The sequence below is a fragment of the Lingula anatina genome, chromosome 5 (genome assembly GCF_051362555.1).
Source record: "Lingula anatina isolate TDL-2025a chromosome 5, LinAna3.0, whole genome shotgun sequence".
In the NCBI taxonomy this organism is placed as follows: domain Eukaryota; kingdom Metazoa; phylum Brachiopoda; class Lingulata; order Lingulida; family Lingulidae; genus Lingula; species Lingula anatina.
Window position 1 is genome coordinate 3320363 of NC_141771.1, and position 18167 is coordinate 3338529.

At 35.6% G+C, this 18167-nt stretch overlaps 1 protein-coding gene across 1 annotated transcript; it reads left to right on the forward strand.

The window, feature by feature from the left end:
- Positions 1–280: 280 nt before the first annotated feature.
- On the forward strand, positions 281–16896 carry LOC106157564 (phosphatidylinositol 5-phosphate 4-kinase type-2 alpha). Its single transcript, XM_013533245.2, has 8 exons — positions 281–584; positions 6613–6710; positions 8741–8990; positions 9310–9456; positions 10535–10573; positions 10891–11004; positions 11644–11932; positions 12387–16896. Exons 1-8 carry the CDS (start codon positions 462–464, stop codon positions 12569–12571), a joined length of 1245 nt encoding a protein of 414 aa, XP_013388699.1. The 5' UTR covers positions 281–461; the 3' UTR covers positions 12572–16896.
- The last annotated feature ends 1271 nt before the right edge of the window (positions 16897–18167 follow it).

Here is an 18167-nt window from a genome sequence, read left to right on the forward strand (position 1 = left end):
GCACAGAACGATTGCACGATTCTATTAATTAATGTTTAACGTTGACAATTCTAACAGAAAGGGTACGTCAGGTTAAGGGGGGGGGGGCGTTGGTTTTTGGAGCGACAGGGATCTTACACTCCAAATATTGTAAAAAAGAGAAAAGAACAGCAAAAATGAAAGGACTTTATGATTTGAGCGGAACCTGGGATGCCATTGTATCTTATAATTGATGAAGACACTTCTAAAGTTGTGCCTCGTCACGATGTTGGTCTTGTCTTGATCGGAAGCAGGTGCTCTCGGTAGCACTGCATTCTGGGAATGTAAGGAGCCATATTTGTTATTGATCGTGGGAGGCAAACAGAAGTAGAAATGCAAAATTAGGCGGCGTTGCGTCGTATCTCTTTTAGCAAGGCGACATAAGTCGGTTCATCGCCAAGAAATTTTATTGAAACCGCCTTGTAGGCGTAGATTTTGTAAGTATGGCGAGTGCAGCCGGACCAAAGAGCAACAAGAAAAAGCGGCTGTTCATTAAACAGAAGAGGAAATTATTTCGAGCCAACGAACCGCTGCTCAGTGTTTTCATGTGGGGAGTCAACCATTCGGTAAGTTTTGTCTCTCCTGTCTGGAATTGTTAGACACCGATGCATTGCAAATTTGATCTGATGTTGAACGGCATTATGCGATTAAACCGGCTACCGGCTTCTGAATTTCGGCGCCCGATTTTTATCTCATGTACAAACACATCTACTTGTTGGTTTGTAAAATTCGGCACCGAGGGATTATTATCACGCAAAGAATATATAAAAAATATACAAAAAAAAAAAAAATAGATAAATAATTAAAATATAAACATCATCGCACACCATTATATCAATTTCCGTGGCTACTACTAACCCTGGCAGCTTTACTCCTCCCCCTAAGTACATTTCAGTGTGAAAATAGCATTATCAGTGCATGATCAGCATCTTTTCTTGTCAAGTGAAATGGATTTAAATTTCATAGTTTCACGATTTGCTCATTATGATTTGAAAAACGAATGGAAATTATCTGAGACAGGCCAGAGTCTTGCGCATGCAGCATTTAAAATCAAGCAATTATTTTTGCAAAATTTGGAGGAGAGTAGGGTCAGAAATGACCAAAACAAGCTAATAAGCATGGTGCATCAGACAGGACAAGTCAGACAGATAATCTGTTGTATAACGGTAAAGATTTACCATGTTTTGTTTATCACATTCAGAATTGCTTTTCAAGTTGACCACTTCTTGCAGAATTTTTCTAGTGTTGTCCCGCACGAAAATGCAGTAGTATCGAAATAGCAAAGAAGCATTTACGCAGTAGTCGTGTGGAGCATATTTGCAGTAGAAATGCAGTATAGCCTACTGCAATTCTACTCCAAAAAGTACATAGGTTTGTACAGAGAGGAGCATTAATGCAGTAGATTAGCAGCATGATAGAAGCATGTTTCAAATATGCTAATTAGTTCCCAAATCGCAGCAGATTTGAGGCATGTTTGCAGTATGATTGCAGTAGTCTACTGCGGTTTCGTGCGGGGTATGATATCATGTAGTGCCCAATGACTTGTTATTTTCATATGATTTTTATATGATTCCCACTGAATGACTACATTACCAGCAATATGCTGTAATAAATCATAATTTAGTTCTTATTTTGATAATTGCACAAACTTCACTAGATTACTTATATACTATACCTTGTGAATACCCTTAGGGTTCATTCAATTGAAATGCACATCGATTCAGATGAAAGGTATTTTTTAAATATATTGCTGTAAGAAATGTATGCACTTTATTGCAAATCCTTCCTCCGGCATGTATTTTGTGATACCACTCACACAAAATGTGATGATGTGTGAGATGTGATTAAATTGTCTTGTTTTGAACAAAGTGAGGTGTTAATTTGATACCCAACAACTAACGCTTTATGATATTGCCTTAGTTGTCATAAAGGCAGTATCATTTCAATGCTTACACTCAGAGTCACTATTTAAATTTGGCAGAAATGCAGCACATCCCATTTATAACTTAATATTCAAGAATGTTTTCTAATTGGTCTATTTTTTTCCCTGGAGATTTTGAATCCAAGAGTAATGCCGGAATGTAATAATCTGAAGTCACTTACCTATGAGCCATTCTACCAGCCCATTCAGAACAGCAGACTTAGACCGCATTCACACTGAGTTGAGCCATGGATCTACAAAGTCACGAACTAAACATGGCGGACGTACATGAAAGAAAAACCGCCTAATCTTTTAATAGTCTCTCTGCCTCTCACGGGCCTCCCCATGCGTCGTCCCTGCGGGGGTACAGTCATTAAATCTTGGCTCCATTAGGACTACACATGAGGAGGCGTGTGAGAGGCGGGGAGACTATTAAAAGATTAAGCGTTTTTCCTTTCATGTACATCTGCCATATTTAGTTCGTGGCTTTGTAGATACATGGCTCAACTCGATGTGAATGTGGTCTAACAGAACCATGGATCAAATATGGCCAACCCACTTAAAGCTTGTTGCTTAATTCCCAATTCGACAATGAACAGATTCCCCGCAGGGATGAAGCAACAAGCATTCAAGTGGGTCATCCATACTAGTATTTGATCTGCAGATCTGTTAGTCCACCGTTCTGTTGCTTTAACAGTGTGAACTCACATGAACACAGCTTGTGAGTCATATGAAGATTTGACGTCTCATTTCTCTCCTGCAGTTCAGGCATGTTTCCAATGTTACAGCGTCTGACAAATCAATTGATTCTAGGAGTAATCTCGCCTCCAATGACACCTAGTACCAAGGGCAGACTTACATTGCCCTTTGTAAAATAGTCCAAATTTAAGTGTTAACTTAAAACCATTATGTTTTGCATAAAGTACCTCTTTTGTTATTGACTGTATTATTGTATTTATTTTTAAAGTTTAATTTATGGTGTTATTTAAAATGATATGTAAAAAATAGCATATGCACCAGAAAAATATTCTTGTGATTTGTTTGCTTTTGACTCTCTCTGCACGATGTAATGCAATGCTAGGTGGCTTTCCACTGGCTTGTGATGTTCTGATTCACATTATAAATATGATTACATTTCCTTTTACTCAATCTCTGCTTGATTAATGGATGAATACATAAAGTGTTATTGTTAAAATGATGTCAATGTTATGATCCATGTAATTATCATTAGGACCATTTCATGAAATTATCTACTATTGTATGTACTTTAATTAGCCTCTTGTATCTAGATAAAGTGAAGAAGAGCAATTAATTTTTTTATTCACTTCCTGCTTATCATATGATCTAAATTGAGTTGTAGTTGCTACTAATTTGTTTTCATCTGAATTGACATGGTGCTTGCTTGCTTCCAACCCTGAAGGAGTCAGTATTATGGTAATGACACAGAAAGTCTGTGGTGTCAGCATAATTTATTAGGTAAAATTTTGAACATTGCAACTGCTATAATTGTAAACAATTATTGCTAAATTGATAAAAGAGCAAAAATTTCACACTGCCACTAAAATTGATCTGTTGGAATAACCTGGTCATATTCAACGAGTTACATCAACAGAAAAAACGTAGTGTAGAATAAGTCTCTGACTTGGCTGGCAATAACTGATTCAGATCCCCAGGGATGACATTGTCAAGTAATTTTCTTATAAGATTGTACAGTGTTGATTTTTTTGTGGGAATAGAAATAATGATGCCTACATTTGAAAATTAGTTACCATTTACAGTTATTGTTAATTTTTATCGTTGTCACTGGGGGGCTTTGGTTCAAAATCAGTCCCAGGCAAAGGATGCAGTGCTTTACTTTGATTTGATTCTTACACTTTTTCTGCTGAGCATTTTTTTTTTCTTGAAACAGTAAAATGTGGTTGAAAGGTGTAACAGCTAACATTAGTGTCTTCAATACACATCAGAACCCACTGAAAAAAAAATTGGGATTATTTCTAAATGTTGGGGATAGTTGCAATAAAGATATTCTATACAGTGGTGGATTTTCATGCCAAGCCCCTTTTTTTTGGGGGGGGGGGGGGGGATCTCAGCAGAATCTCAGAATATAGATCTCCAGACACGGCCTCATTTAAATAAAGAATGAACCAAAATGGGGTTAATGCAGAACTAAGATAAATAACCAAATGTATCCCCAGTAAATGAACATTTCATTCACATTTAAATTAACTACTAGTAGCCACCTAGTAACTTGCTTGACTTAGCTGATTTGGTTTGGCAGACTGCAGTTTTTTTTTTCCAGTTTTAAAGTATGCAAGGTGGGATCACTATACATGAAGGTGTCATTAGGGTCATTCACATTCATTTATTTCGACCACGATTAAGGCCTGATTTCAGTCCTATCCAAAATTTTAATGCATTTTTCTCATGGAAATAATTCTTGATACAAGTAAAATTTAAGACTTTTTGTACAGCATTGCTTCTTGAACTCCCACCATGATGTTCATAAAAATACTTTCCAATGAGAACTATGGTGTACATTTTTAACAGGAAGTATGATTGTTCAAAGGCTATAGCTGCTGGTATCAGTGTGAATGCAAAAAGTGGCTTTGCTGCAAATGGCAGTTCTGTCAGGGCTAACTGGACCGCTGTTTACTGGCTAGTGTAAATGGCCCTGAAAACTTCCTCTTGACAGACTCCTTGAATGTAAACCCTGATTAATCTCAGCATAAGTTTTAGTGATTTGCTGGAATGTTTATTAAAATGTATTACTAGTAAACATTTTACTAAGGCATGAAAACTAGCCATTAAAAAGTGACAGTTTTATTTTTGCAACCTGTCTCTGGGAACACCTTTATTTTAAGACTTAATAGTCATCTGGATGTCACTCGGTGTAAGGTGTGCAAACAGCTTTACTTGAGTGATTTATAATGATGGTAAATGTGCCTCGCACCAGTGAAAACTTACAGAGTTAATGGAGCTTTCCTGTACTAATATTTTGACATTGAAAAACGTGTAACAGCAGAGTATATTTTAAAGGGATAATAACTCTTCGTATGAGATCTATATTTCACAATAAAAACCTTGTGAATAACTCATAGAAATATCATATATTCTGTTTTACCACAAAAACAGCAGTTATAGCTATTATTCTGATATCTGAGCTTGTCTTTAGACCACGTGACCTCCATTGATGGCTATACTCTGTTATAATCTCTTAAGAGATTTTAACAAAAAACCAAACTTTTTAGAAAAAAACCAGGGACTAACTTTGAATGTAAAAATGGATTCATTAACCATTGGTAAGTGTGGGAAAATTGTTGTTTACTCCAGGAAAATTCATTTTTTGGCCATACGAAGAGTTATTATTGCTTTAATTTTTTTTTTCCTCTTTTCAACAGCTTTTCTTACCAGTTAAGTTACAGCTAGGGTCAAGAAGTTTCAAAGCCCAGTTCTATGTTTATTGCATAGGATTTTTCATATCCTGCGACGGTGTATGAAAATACTTAACAGAGACAATTTGATGGCCTGGCTATTACAGAACAGAGTGAACAATATTGGGGGTGGGGGGGGGCTTATTCTCAATCCACTTGACTGTGAAAGGGACAAAACAGATGTTACACATAACGCAATTGCATGTTAGACCCATTAAATATTTTCTAATTGAATGTTATGATTCGTCCATCTGTGTAATGCAAAATTGGATGTGGGTCTCATCCCACACAAATTGTCAACACTTGACACCAGTGACCAGTGAGAGTTAAGTTCACCTGAGGACAGGGCTTTTCCCAGCAAACCACCCAGCCATCATTTCATTGACCACCGACATCATCGGATAGACAATATATATCTTCAAAAACAGCAGGACAGCTTCTGTTTTTTTTTTTTTTTTTGAAAAATGATGGCTCGGACTCCCAGAAATTTTGAAGGAAATTACAGGTGATAATTTTGGACAGTCTGTACTCCCAATCCTTGGAAAAGCCCTGCCATAGGAAGACCTTGTGAGAAGGTTTTTATTAAGATTTAATATCAGATTCAATTTTTCATAATTTCATTAAATGTTTTGGTATCATAATGTGCAATAGACAATTTGAAAATGGGTTAGTGGTCAGTGCAACAAATGGCCCTTGCAATCAGTGACTGGTGCTGGGCCTCATTTTAAGAGGACTCGTACTAAAAGTTACTAAAAGTAACATAAGACACTTGTGTTTTGCAGCATTTCTAGGTTCATTGATGTATGCTGTTACAGTCTGTTATCATTTGCATGTTTAACATGAGCTTTATGGAACATTGTTTTTTTTTTTTTTTTTTTTTTTTTTTTTTTACTGAATTTCTGTTTGGCTCTTGACTTGCTGTTTGAGGGAGGAAAAATATGATTGAAGCAGGATATGTTATGCTACTGTAGACAAGAAACAAGTTTTTTTTTCTGCTGTCAGTTCAGGATGTCATTTATCTTAATTTGGCATCTCTCTCTCTCTCTCTCTCTCTCTCTCTCTCTCTCTCTCTCTCTCTCTCTCTCTCTGTTTTTCCTTGAGGGTTATCTGGTTATAAAGGATTATAAAATTTTTAAAAGGCAAGAATTTGAAATCCTGGGATAAGTTCCTTTTTGCAACACAACAAACCTGGAAACATTGAAACAAACACTATATAACATCGGCTGGTCTTATATTTTTCAGATCAACGAGCTTGGTCATGTGAACATCCCCGTCATGTTGATGCCTGATGACTTCAAGGCCTTCAGCAAGGTCAAGGTTGCTAACCATTTGTTTAACAAGTAAGTAAACAACAACAAAAACAAAGAAAAACGGTGGGTGGTTCTTAAAACAGTCTAGATTGTTAACCAGTGGTGGCTGATGTAAAACCAAGTTATTAACAACAGACCACTAAAATTCTCTGTGTTCCTTTACTGGCCATCGTGTCTGCTTTTGCTGTTGCTTAATGGATTCATACAACCTGGTGCCCTGAAGAGCAAGTACATTGAAAGCAATTTGGGCTAAGTCTTTTCTAAAGACTGCAGTATAGTCAACTCTGATCTGTGTGTGAGTTTGCTGGTTGCAAGCAGTTTTTGCTTAATAAAGTATGAGGGTTGCCTGTGCATACATGGGTGCACGAATATAGTGATTTTGTTCAATGCTAATAAATTCTATACCTACTGGTGTCAGTTCAGAAATCCTCCAGGAATTGGAGAATTTATTTATTTACATACCCATGGCATGTTGTAGATGAGTCTCTAACACTGCTGTAACAGAGGAGATCATAGCAGGTGCTTGGGGGAAAATGTGGGGAAGCCTGGAGGGCTACTGCTGGGTAATTTGTTATTTGTGAGTCATGAAATCATGAAAGAGGTTAATTTTCATACCTTGTACATACAGGATTGGATAGGTTTGATAGAAGTGTCTTTTGGGAGTACTCCAAGGCCTTTTTTTCTCACTTTTTTTAACCAGGAAGTTGTTAAATATTTACTGCGAAATCCTCATTGGATCAATTTGAGATATAGGAAGAAAAAGACAAATTTCAAACGAGTTATGTGTTCTTTAATCTAAACAGATACGTTACGTATGTTTTTTTTTTATAATCATGTGATGACATTGCGTGATGAATTGAAGTTTGGTAAAATTCAGTTGTGTGTCATGTCAATTAGTAAAATGGAATTTTTCTGTCATCAGGGGGCAAAGTACAGCTGGGGTGACTGCACGAAACGAGAAAAAAAAAAAACGTCATAAAGACATATGAAACATACTGTTGTTTTACTTTACTCCATTAAATGAGTTGAGATACCCATAAGATTTATTTAACTTGCGTTTCCATGAACTTTTTATTATTTCATTCATTAACTATTTCATTCAAAGCTTTGAATATGAGAAACTGCTTCTTAAAAATGTTACAGTGGTTTAAAAAATAGAGTAATCTTCAAAAGCATTTAATTACAAGTTAAGGCCTTCTTTGTTATAGGAAGTAATTTTTGTGCTCAACATTTTATTATATAATAAATTCAAGGTAGAGGAAAGAAAGATTTTTCTCTTTTAGATTCTTATTTGAAGCAAATTGCAATCTCAGTTGCATAAGTTGCAGCAAGGTGTGCTTATGCAATTCGTATTACGAAACCTTTCTATTGTTTTCTTGGTTCACTTTGACATTGACAGTGATATTGACATTTATGGCTTTCAGCAAAATAACATTTTAAAGCCTGAGGTTGCTGGCATTTCCCTTTTGTGGGGTCTTATTTTCCTTTTTTCTCTTCTTAAAAAACTATATTCCTACTAGTATATCATTTCACCTACAGTATAGGGTTTTAGAGGAGAATAACAGGAAATAAGACTACTCAAAATTGATATATATTTTTATTGCTTTTCAACTAGTTCAAAGAACTGAGGAAATTAACACAAGGTGGTCGATAAAGATGGTTAACCACAATTAAACTTGGAAAGTATTGTGTGCTTAATTCATCTTCACAGTGAATCTCAGCTTACAGTTTTCTGGTGCACAAATTTTTTTTTTTTTTTAATCTGACTGAGAAAAACAGGATATTTTCTGTTGTGATTTAGGACATTCTTTAGGATGTTTGTGCATAGAAAAATATGTGAGAATGAAGAATACAGTTTGGTGCTAGTAATGGGATATCTGAATGAAATAAAATGTGACTGAGAAAGTAGTAATGAGAGGGGCATGATATGGAGCATGCTTTAGTATTTATGGAAATAGAAAATAAAATATCTCTATGAAAAATTTTACAATATCTCTTACAAAAAAATGACAATTTTTTTGTTTCATGACAGAGTCCATCATTTCTACATGTACTTCCAGAGAAAACATGCCCAGTCATTTCAAAGTCAAAGAATACTGCCCCCTCGTGTTCAGAAACTTACGGGAACGCTTCGGTGTGGACGACATCGACTACATGAACTCCCTGACCCGTGCCCAACCAGAGGACCAACCCTCGTCTGCCAGGACTGGGGCGAGATTTCTCAAATCCCATGATGACCTCTACGTAATTAAAACCTTAGTCAGTGAGGAAGTGGAACAAATGCATCATATTCTTAAAATGTATCACCAGGTTGGTAATTCTGGCATTTGTCATCTCTGTTAGCGCATTCAGAACAACAGGCTAACAGATCCACGGATCAAATATGGCCGACCCACTTGAATGCTTGTGGCTCAATCCCTGCAGGGAATCTAATCCAAATTCAACTCTGTCTCTGTTTAAAGCTTAACCGCTTAATTTTTTACCCTTTGGCCTAATAAGTTTATCCACTGCACTTGATTTTCAGGATTTAAAAAAAAAAGCTTCACTCCCATCCCATATTACCAGACTAAGTATTACATTAACAGTGTACTTGTGACATTTTCCTACTGATATATTTTCTTATTTTTAGTTCATAGTTGAGCGCCATGCCAAGACACTCCTCCCCCAGTACCTGGGAATGTACCGCGTGACGGTGAACGACACAGAAACCTACCTGGTGGTTATGAGGAATATATTCAGCCCCAGGTTGACAATACATAAGAAATATGATTTAAAGGTAAGGGCGTATCAGGTTGGATGCCACTGTGAAACATTGAGCTGTGTTGCTTTGAACTGTGCTGCACAATATCATGTTCAATGTTGTGAAATTAAGGTCTTTTTTTCACATTGAGCATTTTTATCTAACTTGGCATTCCATCAGTAGTTTTGTTTTCAGAAATTGACAGCTCAGTTGTGTTATACTGTAGCTGCTTACACCAAGCTTAGCTTAATAGAGATAAAATATTCTTGATTTATCTAGAAAATGTGTTGTATTAACTACCCCTGACCACTATATAGAACTGCGCCTGTTGGGTCCTTGCATTTTCAGGAACCTTTTAAAAAGGTCTGCTGTTATCTCCAAATTTACTACATCAATCCACAGAGAAGGATCAACCTGTCTTCATTGCATACATGCCTCAAAAATTGATGCACTTGTAACAAAAGATCTGCATTGATAATATTTCATGACATATTCACGAACCCATATATGCAGCAGTAAGTCACACTCCATTAGTAATGACATGTACAGTGGCAGCTGTTCAGGTGATCTCTTAAGAAAGGTTTCTCCCCATCATAACCCGTTGTCACACCATCGCCAGGCACATGTTGTTGTTTTAGCATTATCTCACCTGATATTACAGCTGGGCGGCAACAGATCTGATGAAAGGGTTTTATCCCTTTTTTTCAGTTCATTATTATTGGTTATGCCGGTTTTTGTTAGTTGGAAAAAAAGTTGAGGGGTATTTAGGTAGAAGATGGTCAGGTTAAACTGAAATTTACATACAGCTATATTGAAGTTTTTTTTTTCTGGAAATTACATTTCTACCTTTCTGGAATCTTGTTGACAATTTTGTTTAGGTTTCCTACATAGACTTGATTACAACTAAAGCTGTTAACATGCATCGAAATCTTCACCAAAAAAAAACAAAAAACACCCCAAAAACTGAATAAAGCATTTATCACCATGGTCACATAACATCTCTTGATATGTAAACTGTCTTGGTTATTTAGAAGAGGGCCCTTAAATAGATAGAAAATGTCACATTTGAGTTGATCTCATGCTTATTTCATGAGATAAATGGTTTTTCTTCCAGGGCTCAACTGTAGATAGACAGGCTAGTGACAAAGAAAAGGTAAAAAAAAGCTTAGAATTAAAATGAATTTCAGTAGTCTCACAAAGTAACATTTGAACTGATATTCATGTAATAAGATTATAATGCAATGTGTTCAGTTCTTCATTTTGGTAAAACAATTCAAGATTTTAGATTGATTTAGTAAAGTACATTAACAAATTTTATATGGTTACTTGGGCAATTATTTAATTTGATAGATGTTAGAATAATTGTGATGTTAGATTGAAGTTTGCATCTTTATATTGAATACCAAAACAGAGGCATTATTATTATTATTATTATTATTATTATTATTATTATTATTCCTTTTCTCACAGGCCAAAGAGCTTCCCACATTTAAAGACAATGATTTTGTGAGTGACGGCATTAGGATAGATATCGGAGAAGAAGCCAAAGAGAACTTAATGGAAACGCTCAAGGCTGACACAGAGGTGAGGAGGTGGAGGACAGAGTATCTAATTACTATGAATGGCATGCAAATATATGCAAAACCCCATTGCCATAGGCTCACCATTGGTCTAGAACATAGACCAACCCATCTGTGCAGGAACCCTCGTGAAATGCAATCGGCTTAACTGAGTGACAGGCCTCTTCTTGCTTTCAGCGCAACATATTATCACCAGATATGTGTATTCTCCTTAATGCCAGGAGGCGGCGTGTAAATCTGTTAAGCTGATTGCACTCAGTGAGAATCTCTGCAGTGTTAGGTTGATCTACGTAGACAGTGGTATCTAATGGGGCCGCGTGTTTACTAACAAAGTTGGTATTTCAATTGTTGCATATGCATATCTATGTTTAAAACAAATTTGTATGTATACATTGTGCTAGTGTGAAAAATAAAAGAAAATATTATGATGAAAGGCCAGACTTTGCAAATTGATGGGTTTTGTCACCCACCAGAGTCAAACATATCAATATTTCATTTAACTGTTTTCTTTTTTTCTTTCGATTGACCCATTTTTCATTGATTTATTTGTCTGATCCATTCCTTTTTTTTCTAATGGATCATTTTACCAGAACTACACCAAAAATGATAAAGAATTATTTCTTTTTCTCCCTCTTGTTTCCAGTTTCTTTGCAGCCTCAATATAATGGACTACAGTCTCCTAGTTGGCATACACGATGTGGAAAGAGGCGAGCAAGAGAGGATCAATCAGCGCGAGGAAGAACTTGAGGATGGCGTCGAAGAAATGGAAGGGAGCGACGACTCCGCAGGAAAGCCTGGATACAGGAAGCACATCCCAAGTGAAGATCTGGCGCCTACGCCACCTGACAGTCCCACAATGCACTGCATGCCATTTTTGCCATTTGAAGATATTGATCCTAATATTGAACATTATGCCATGAAAAGTAGTGCTAGTAAGTGATGGCAGTGGCTGAAGGAGAGAATTATATGTTGTTTTGTGTGACTTAAAAGTAATAGGAATTGTAAGGTGTTTTACGTGAGGTGAAACATTGGGTGAAAAAAATAGTAATAAATGTATGTTTTAAAATTAAAGTAATTGACAGCAATGTGGAATATGCTAAGGGCTTATAGCTATTTTTTGTTTGTTTTTTAAAAATCATGAAATGTGTATGTGTATGGTAATTATCAAATCCTGATCCAAACTCTTACTAAGGTTGTCTCACCGAACCCTAAGACTTTCCCTGAAAAAAATATAATAAATATTATATGAATCAATGTCGGCAATATTTATAATTCTCAAACTTACAAGAAAGGCTCTTACTCAAACAAAACTAAAACTGTAGAGCGGAAAAAAAAAGGCTGACCGGTTTAATTTTTTTCACATCTTCGCATTTTTTCACCTTCTAGGTTCACCACATAAAGAAATCTACTTCATGGGAATGGTGGACGTGCTCACTCATTACGGCGTAAAGAAACGCACGGCACAGGCAGCCAAGAATTTACGCTATGGTGCTGAGGCCGAAATATCAACAGTAAAACCAGAACAATATGCACGTAGGTTTTTAGAATTCATCCAAAAGAGCATGCAGTAGGAAGGAACAGGCAGGAGGAGCCTTCTAACTTTCAGAAAAAATCAGATCGAGAAATCGGCCATTGGGAATTCTTTCTCGTCGCATCATCTGCGCTCTTATTAATTAACCTCATTAATCTGGTCAGTCATTTTATGCATGTACATTAATTCTATACTCATGATTCATGTATGTTAATGTGTACTTGGTTGTATGCATGAACAGTACAAAATATATCAAACTACAAAAGGCAGGGGACAATTTCACTAAAGGACTTTAGTCTAACAATTGGTCTAAATTTTAGTCCGGCAATTGGTCTAAACTTCTATGTCAAAATTTTGATTTATTTTAGTTCGTGATGACCCATAAGTATTTGGTATAGATTATATTGATCTGAAACAGGAAACCTTTCACGTTATAAAACCATTTGTTGCAATATATAATTTTAAAATTTTGTACAGGCTAAAATTGCGGTCTAAAACTTTAGACCAACTTTGGGGCTGAAGTTTATCTGTGAAGCAGGGCACTGGAGTAAGGACTTGTTGCAGTTGTGTCTTTTTGTCTTACACCAAGGCTGCAAACCAAACATCAGTCAGTGTTTTGGCTAACTGTAGCTGCCATCAAGTGTAATATATTTGTACATTGCTGCTTGAACACATTTAGGATGTATTCTTACGTATATTTTGTGTAGGGAAGTTTGGTTATCACACTGTCAATGTGGACAAGGTGAAAATGTCTTCCTGGTTGCAATTAGAAAGGTATTCTCCATCAAGAAACCTCTTTTCTGAAAATGGTTAGGACATAAAGCCAGATAAGAAATGCAAATGGAAGTCTTCTAAGTTTTGATAAGGTATAAAACTAAGACAGTCAGACAACATTAATTCTTTTGAAGAGCATTATTATTATTATTATTATTATTATTATTCTTATTCTTATTATTACAAAGGCAAATTTTCCTGAGGGCAGTAAATTAGGTGTAAATTGAAACAGGGGGAAGAGAGGTGGGGGGGGAGGAGAAATTATGTTTCAAGGAAAGAAGAGTTTCTGGTCAAGCAAAGGCATAATATTGTTTGTGGATACAATATTTGATGTAGTAATAAATTGGGAGATTTGGTGTTTGTTATTAACTCTATTGTTCATGGGATAAAAAGACGTAATGGTTCATGTCAACTGAGGCACGTAATCCTTTGCATGCATCCACACAGCTATGGTAGCCAGAAAATGGGTTGATATTGTGTTATGAAATAATTTATTAAGCCCCCTTCACACTGGACAGCGTCCTTTCTGTGTCCCTTTGTACAGCCCTGTTTAAAAGTAAAAAATAATAATACTTTAAGTGCCGACAACTCGCCCATCATTGAGCATTTATTCTGCAACCAAAGTGACTCTTGTGCCTCCTTCCTACAACCACAGCGATGCCAGTTTCGTCATCGCATGAAGGAGACAGAAAGGAGTCAGCCCAGTGTAAGGGGGTTTTATAAAGGTGAAAAAATGTTACTGTGCACACTTCATGGAAAATTTGTCAGAGAGATGAATAGGGGATATAGTTCAACACTTATGAAGCCAACATGTATGTCTACTTTATGAGCCAAATAGTCCACTGTAGTAGATAGGTGTTAACTCCTATTATATTGTATTGTACAACAGCTTTATAAGGCATGATTGTTTCATAATTCTTTGGGAAAATTTTGAAATTAAATGGCGTATGCTGCTGTTGTTGGTAAAAAGTATGTTGCCGTATTTTAGTCTTGGTTGATACTCGTAGTTGCAACCTTGATTCATTCAGTTATTTGTGTTCATCTTTATGTTTTATCTACCTTCCTGAGCTAAAGTGAAAATCAATATCTTGTTCAGTTCTGACCTAGAAAAAAAAAGCTATCCTTGTAATTCACTCCATTCATGTTACACATGAAAGTATTTGGAAGTCAGATTAGCTTTTCATTTTCAGCTCTTTTGTTTGATGAAGGATCTCCTGTTCATTAGCAGATCTAAATGTATTATGTTTACTGATGACAAGTATTTGAATTTAGAACTGTTTGACAGTGTTAATTGTCATATATTATCATGAACATTTATAGTGTTAGGTAAAGTACCTGTAAGTAGCTCACGTATCAGTAATTAGTTGTCACATAAATTGACGTGGAAGAACAATGAATTTCATCATTCACTTTTGTCAAATATCAAATTGGCCAGACAGGATAACATTACAAAACACCCAGATTTAAACAAATGGTTGATTTAGTTGTTGGTTGTAAAACCTTTAATGAACAAATGTTATCAATTACCAGTTTATGTATTTTTTTTTTTAATTTTTTAATTATGATTATCAGATTTATCCCCTTGTTGCATAGATTATTGGGTAACTTATAACCCCAGTTGGTTGAAATACTCAGATGAACTTTTTTTATCATTAGAAGCTAGGAAAAAAGCAGCATGAGATAAATGCTTGATGCTTCATTTAGGATTATTTCAACAAATTGCTCATGTGTTTTTACAAAGTGTCTAAGAGACCATTCCCACAGATATTTAGATCATTCTACCTATTGAGGAGTCTCACTAGATTGCTGTCAGCTTAGCTGGCTTAAATGTCTGTCCCGCCTACTAAAAGCTGTTAGGGGGTAATTAACTTTTGTGCACGCTCGGCTCCTGGAATCTAACAGCAATTTAGCGTGAACCCCTAGGGAGTTGGGTAGATCCAGATGGATCAATCTAAGTCTGTGGGTACCCAGTCTAAATCCATCAGGTGTGCTAACCACAGTTCAGAGCTCACAATCAAATACCTCTGTTAGAAATGGTTTCATTGCCATCCAGATGATATACATTCAAGATTATTCATCAGTTTTTTTTTTTTTTTTTTTTTTTTTTCTTCTTGATGAGTCTGAAAAAACTGTTTACACAAAAAGGTCTTGTCATTTACGTAAAACAAAGCCATCATTTTATAGTACAAAACTTGCATTTTTGGTACAAATCCGCTAAATGATTGTCGATTACATGACACCATCTGCTCAAAGTCAGCCAGTCTTTTCGGATAAGTTAGATAAGTTGACCACAATGTGAATGGAACATTGGATGAAGGACCTATTGGATTCTTCTATCCATCACTACCTGTACTTGTTTTTCCTTCATTAGTTCCACTCCTCCAACACTTAATCCTTTATTGCAGTAAAAAGAAACTCTCATTGTTTTGAAAGAAGCCATTTTATTTTAAAGTCGTTCTGTAGTTGGTTGGAGCAAAAAACAGATAAAATAGAGTATTATGATCTGGAGAGCATTCAAAATTATTATCATAAATGTTCATAATAGGAAGTCAGTGTCCAAGTTTGATTGTTTCATGTGTTGCAATAGAACTTTATCAGTTTCAAACATGCATTCAAAATCATAAGGGTTGAAGTGTCATTTTTAAGTACGTTGTGGTTTAAGTTCTCTTGTCCATAAATCACATCGCTTTATTTACTGTTTGTTTTGTGCAATATCATGTGATAGAGTTTCATTGTCTTATGTTGTCGCCTTTTTTTCTTTTTCTTTTTTATTTCAAATTAAAACTAAGTATTCAAGGTGTTTTTTTTTCCTTACAGGGCATTTCTCCAATGACCAGTCAGTTTCATGCCCAACCTCTAATTGTCAGTCTTCAGGGCTCCGTAACTTGAAAGCATCGCGAATTGCGAATAGCACTATCACCTTTCATTTCGAGGCTATTATATGGGGCGAGAAAATCCCGAGTTATGGAGTAGAGATGCTTGTGCTCGGTTGCAATTCGCGATGCTTTCAAGTTACGGAGCCCAGGTCTGCCTGACACGGTCCATTAAACTGTTCATAGTGAGATATTAAAAGAACCTGTTGTAAAGAGGCCGTGACATCAGAATAACGGCAGAAATCCTCATGTTGAACAGTTACAGAAATTTATATATCTCAGTAAAAGTATTTTGGCATTTTGTATTATTAATTTTATATATATATCAGTCAGTATTTAAGGGTTGCTTTTAGTTACATTTTGTTCAGTCATAAAAAAGAGGGGACTTTGTAAGTAAAATTCCAACAGACCTTATGAGACGGTGACCCTTAAGAATCTGGGCCAAGATTTAAAAATGTGGCTAAAATTGTAAGACATAGTGTTAAACTAAAAGGCACAAAATATAATAGGAGGTTTATGTCAAACAATGAAAATGGAGTTTGGAAGTCACTGCAATTTTTATTATGAAGCATGTGTAAAATATTTGTTATAAATTACGTAAAGGAGGTAAGAATATGTAAGGAAGACCACAGTTGTCATTTTAATATAATTTTTTTTTCTTATTGTAAATGTATATTTGTAATCCATTGTATCAGAAATTATAATGAGTTTCTCAAAATTGTGTTATGTTATTACATCACAGAAGTCATTCCATTTCATTGCAGTCATTTTTTATCTTTAACTTATGATTATTATTTATTATTATTATTTTTTTTTTACTGTTCATCCAGTTCCAAACCTTGGATGTCTGCCATGGCATTTTATTATAAAATTTTTTTTTGAATATGGTAAATACAGACATGAACATCATCATAGTAATATTTGTTGAAAAAGAAAAGATATATATGAAATAGCCTAAGAGGCCACATACCCAGACTCCTGTCCTCTTGTACAGACTTGTGTGCCCTTTCCCTTGTTGTATTTTCAGGACATTTTTTAAAGCCCCACTTCCAACCATCTCTTCTGTACATTTATTAATTAAAGAGATAATAACTCTTCGTATGAGATCTATATTTCACAATAAAAACATTGTGAATAACTCATAGAAATATAATATATTCTGTTTCACGACAATAACAGCAGTTATAGCTATTATTCTGATATCTGAGTTTGACCTCCATTGATGGCTATACTGTGTTATAATCTCTTAAGAGATTTTAACAAAAGACCAAACTTTTTAGAAAAAAAACAGGGACTAACTTTGAATGTAAAAATGGATTCATTAACCATTGATAAGTATGGGAAAATTGTTGTTTACTCCAGGAAAATACATTTTTTGGCCAAAACGAAGAGTTATTATCCCTTAAAGTGCATCCAAAACGGACAACACATTACTATGTTGGGTAAGAATGAAATGACTGCTTTACAAAAGTCAAGTCATTAACTAAAGTACTTGGTTATATGTTAACTATAAAATATGAATAGGGGTAAAAAGTTGAAAAAAAACATCTTGATTAATTTTAAAGTGAAAAGTTACTGTTGATTGAAAGGAATGTAAAAAGTCCACAGGCAAGATGAGTTTCGGTTTTAAATGCCTCTCAAAGAGAATTTCTGTCAGTGTCCACAGATAAATCCTGTCAGCTTTTATTCTCAGTTGTACGCCCATTATTCCTGACACCCCTCTCCCCCCCCCTCCCCCCCCCCCCCCCCCCCCCCCCCCCCCCCCCCAACTCCTCAGATTTTGCAAAGTTATAAAACTCAGAAGATCCCCACTGTGACCTGGTTTCTCACAATTATTTTCTCTCGGCTGACTCGTCATCATCAAACACCCAGTAATAAATGCTCACTCTGACTGCAACATTGTGCAAATTCACGTGTTCTAAATTCTAAATTACACAAATATATAATTATGTATTTGCATTTCACTGCAACAAATTCCAATCTCACCTG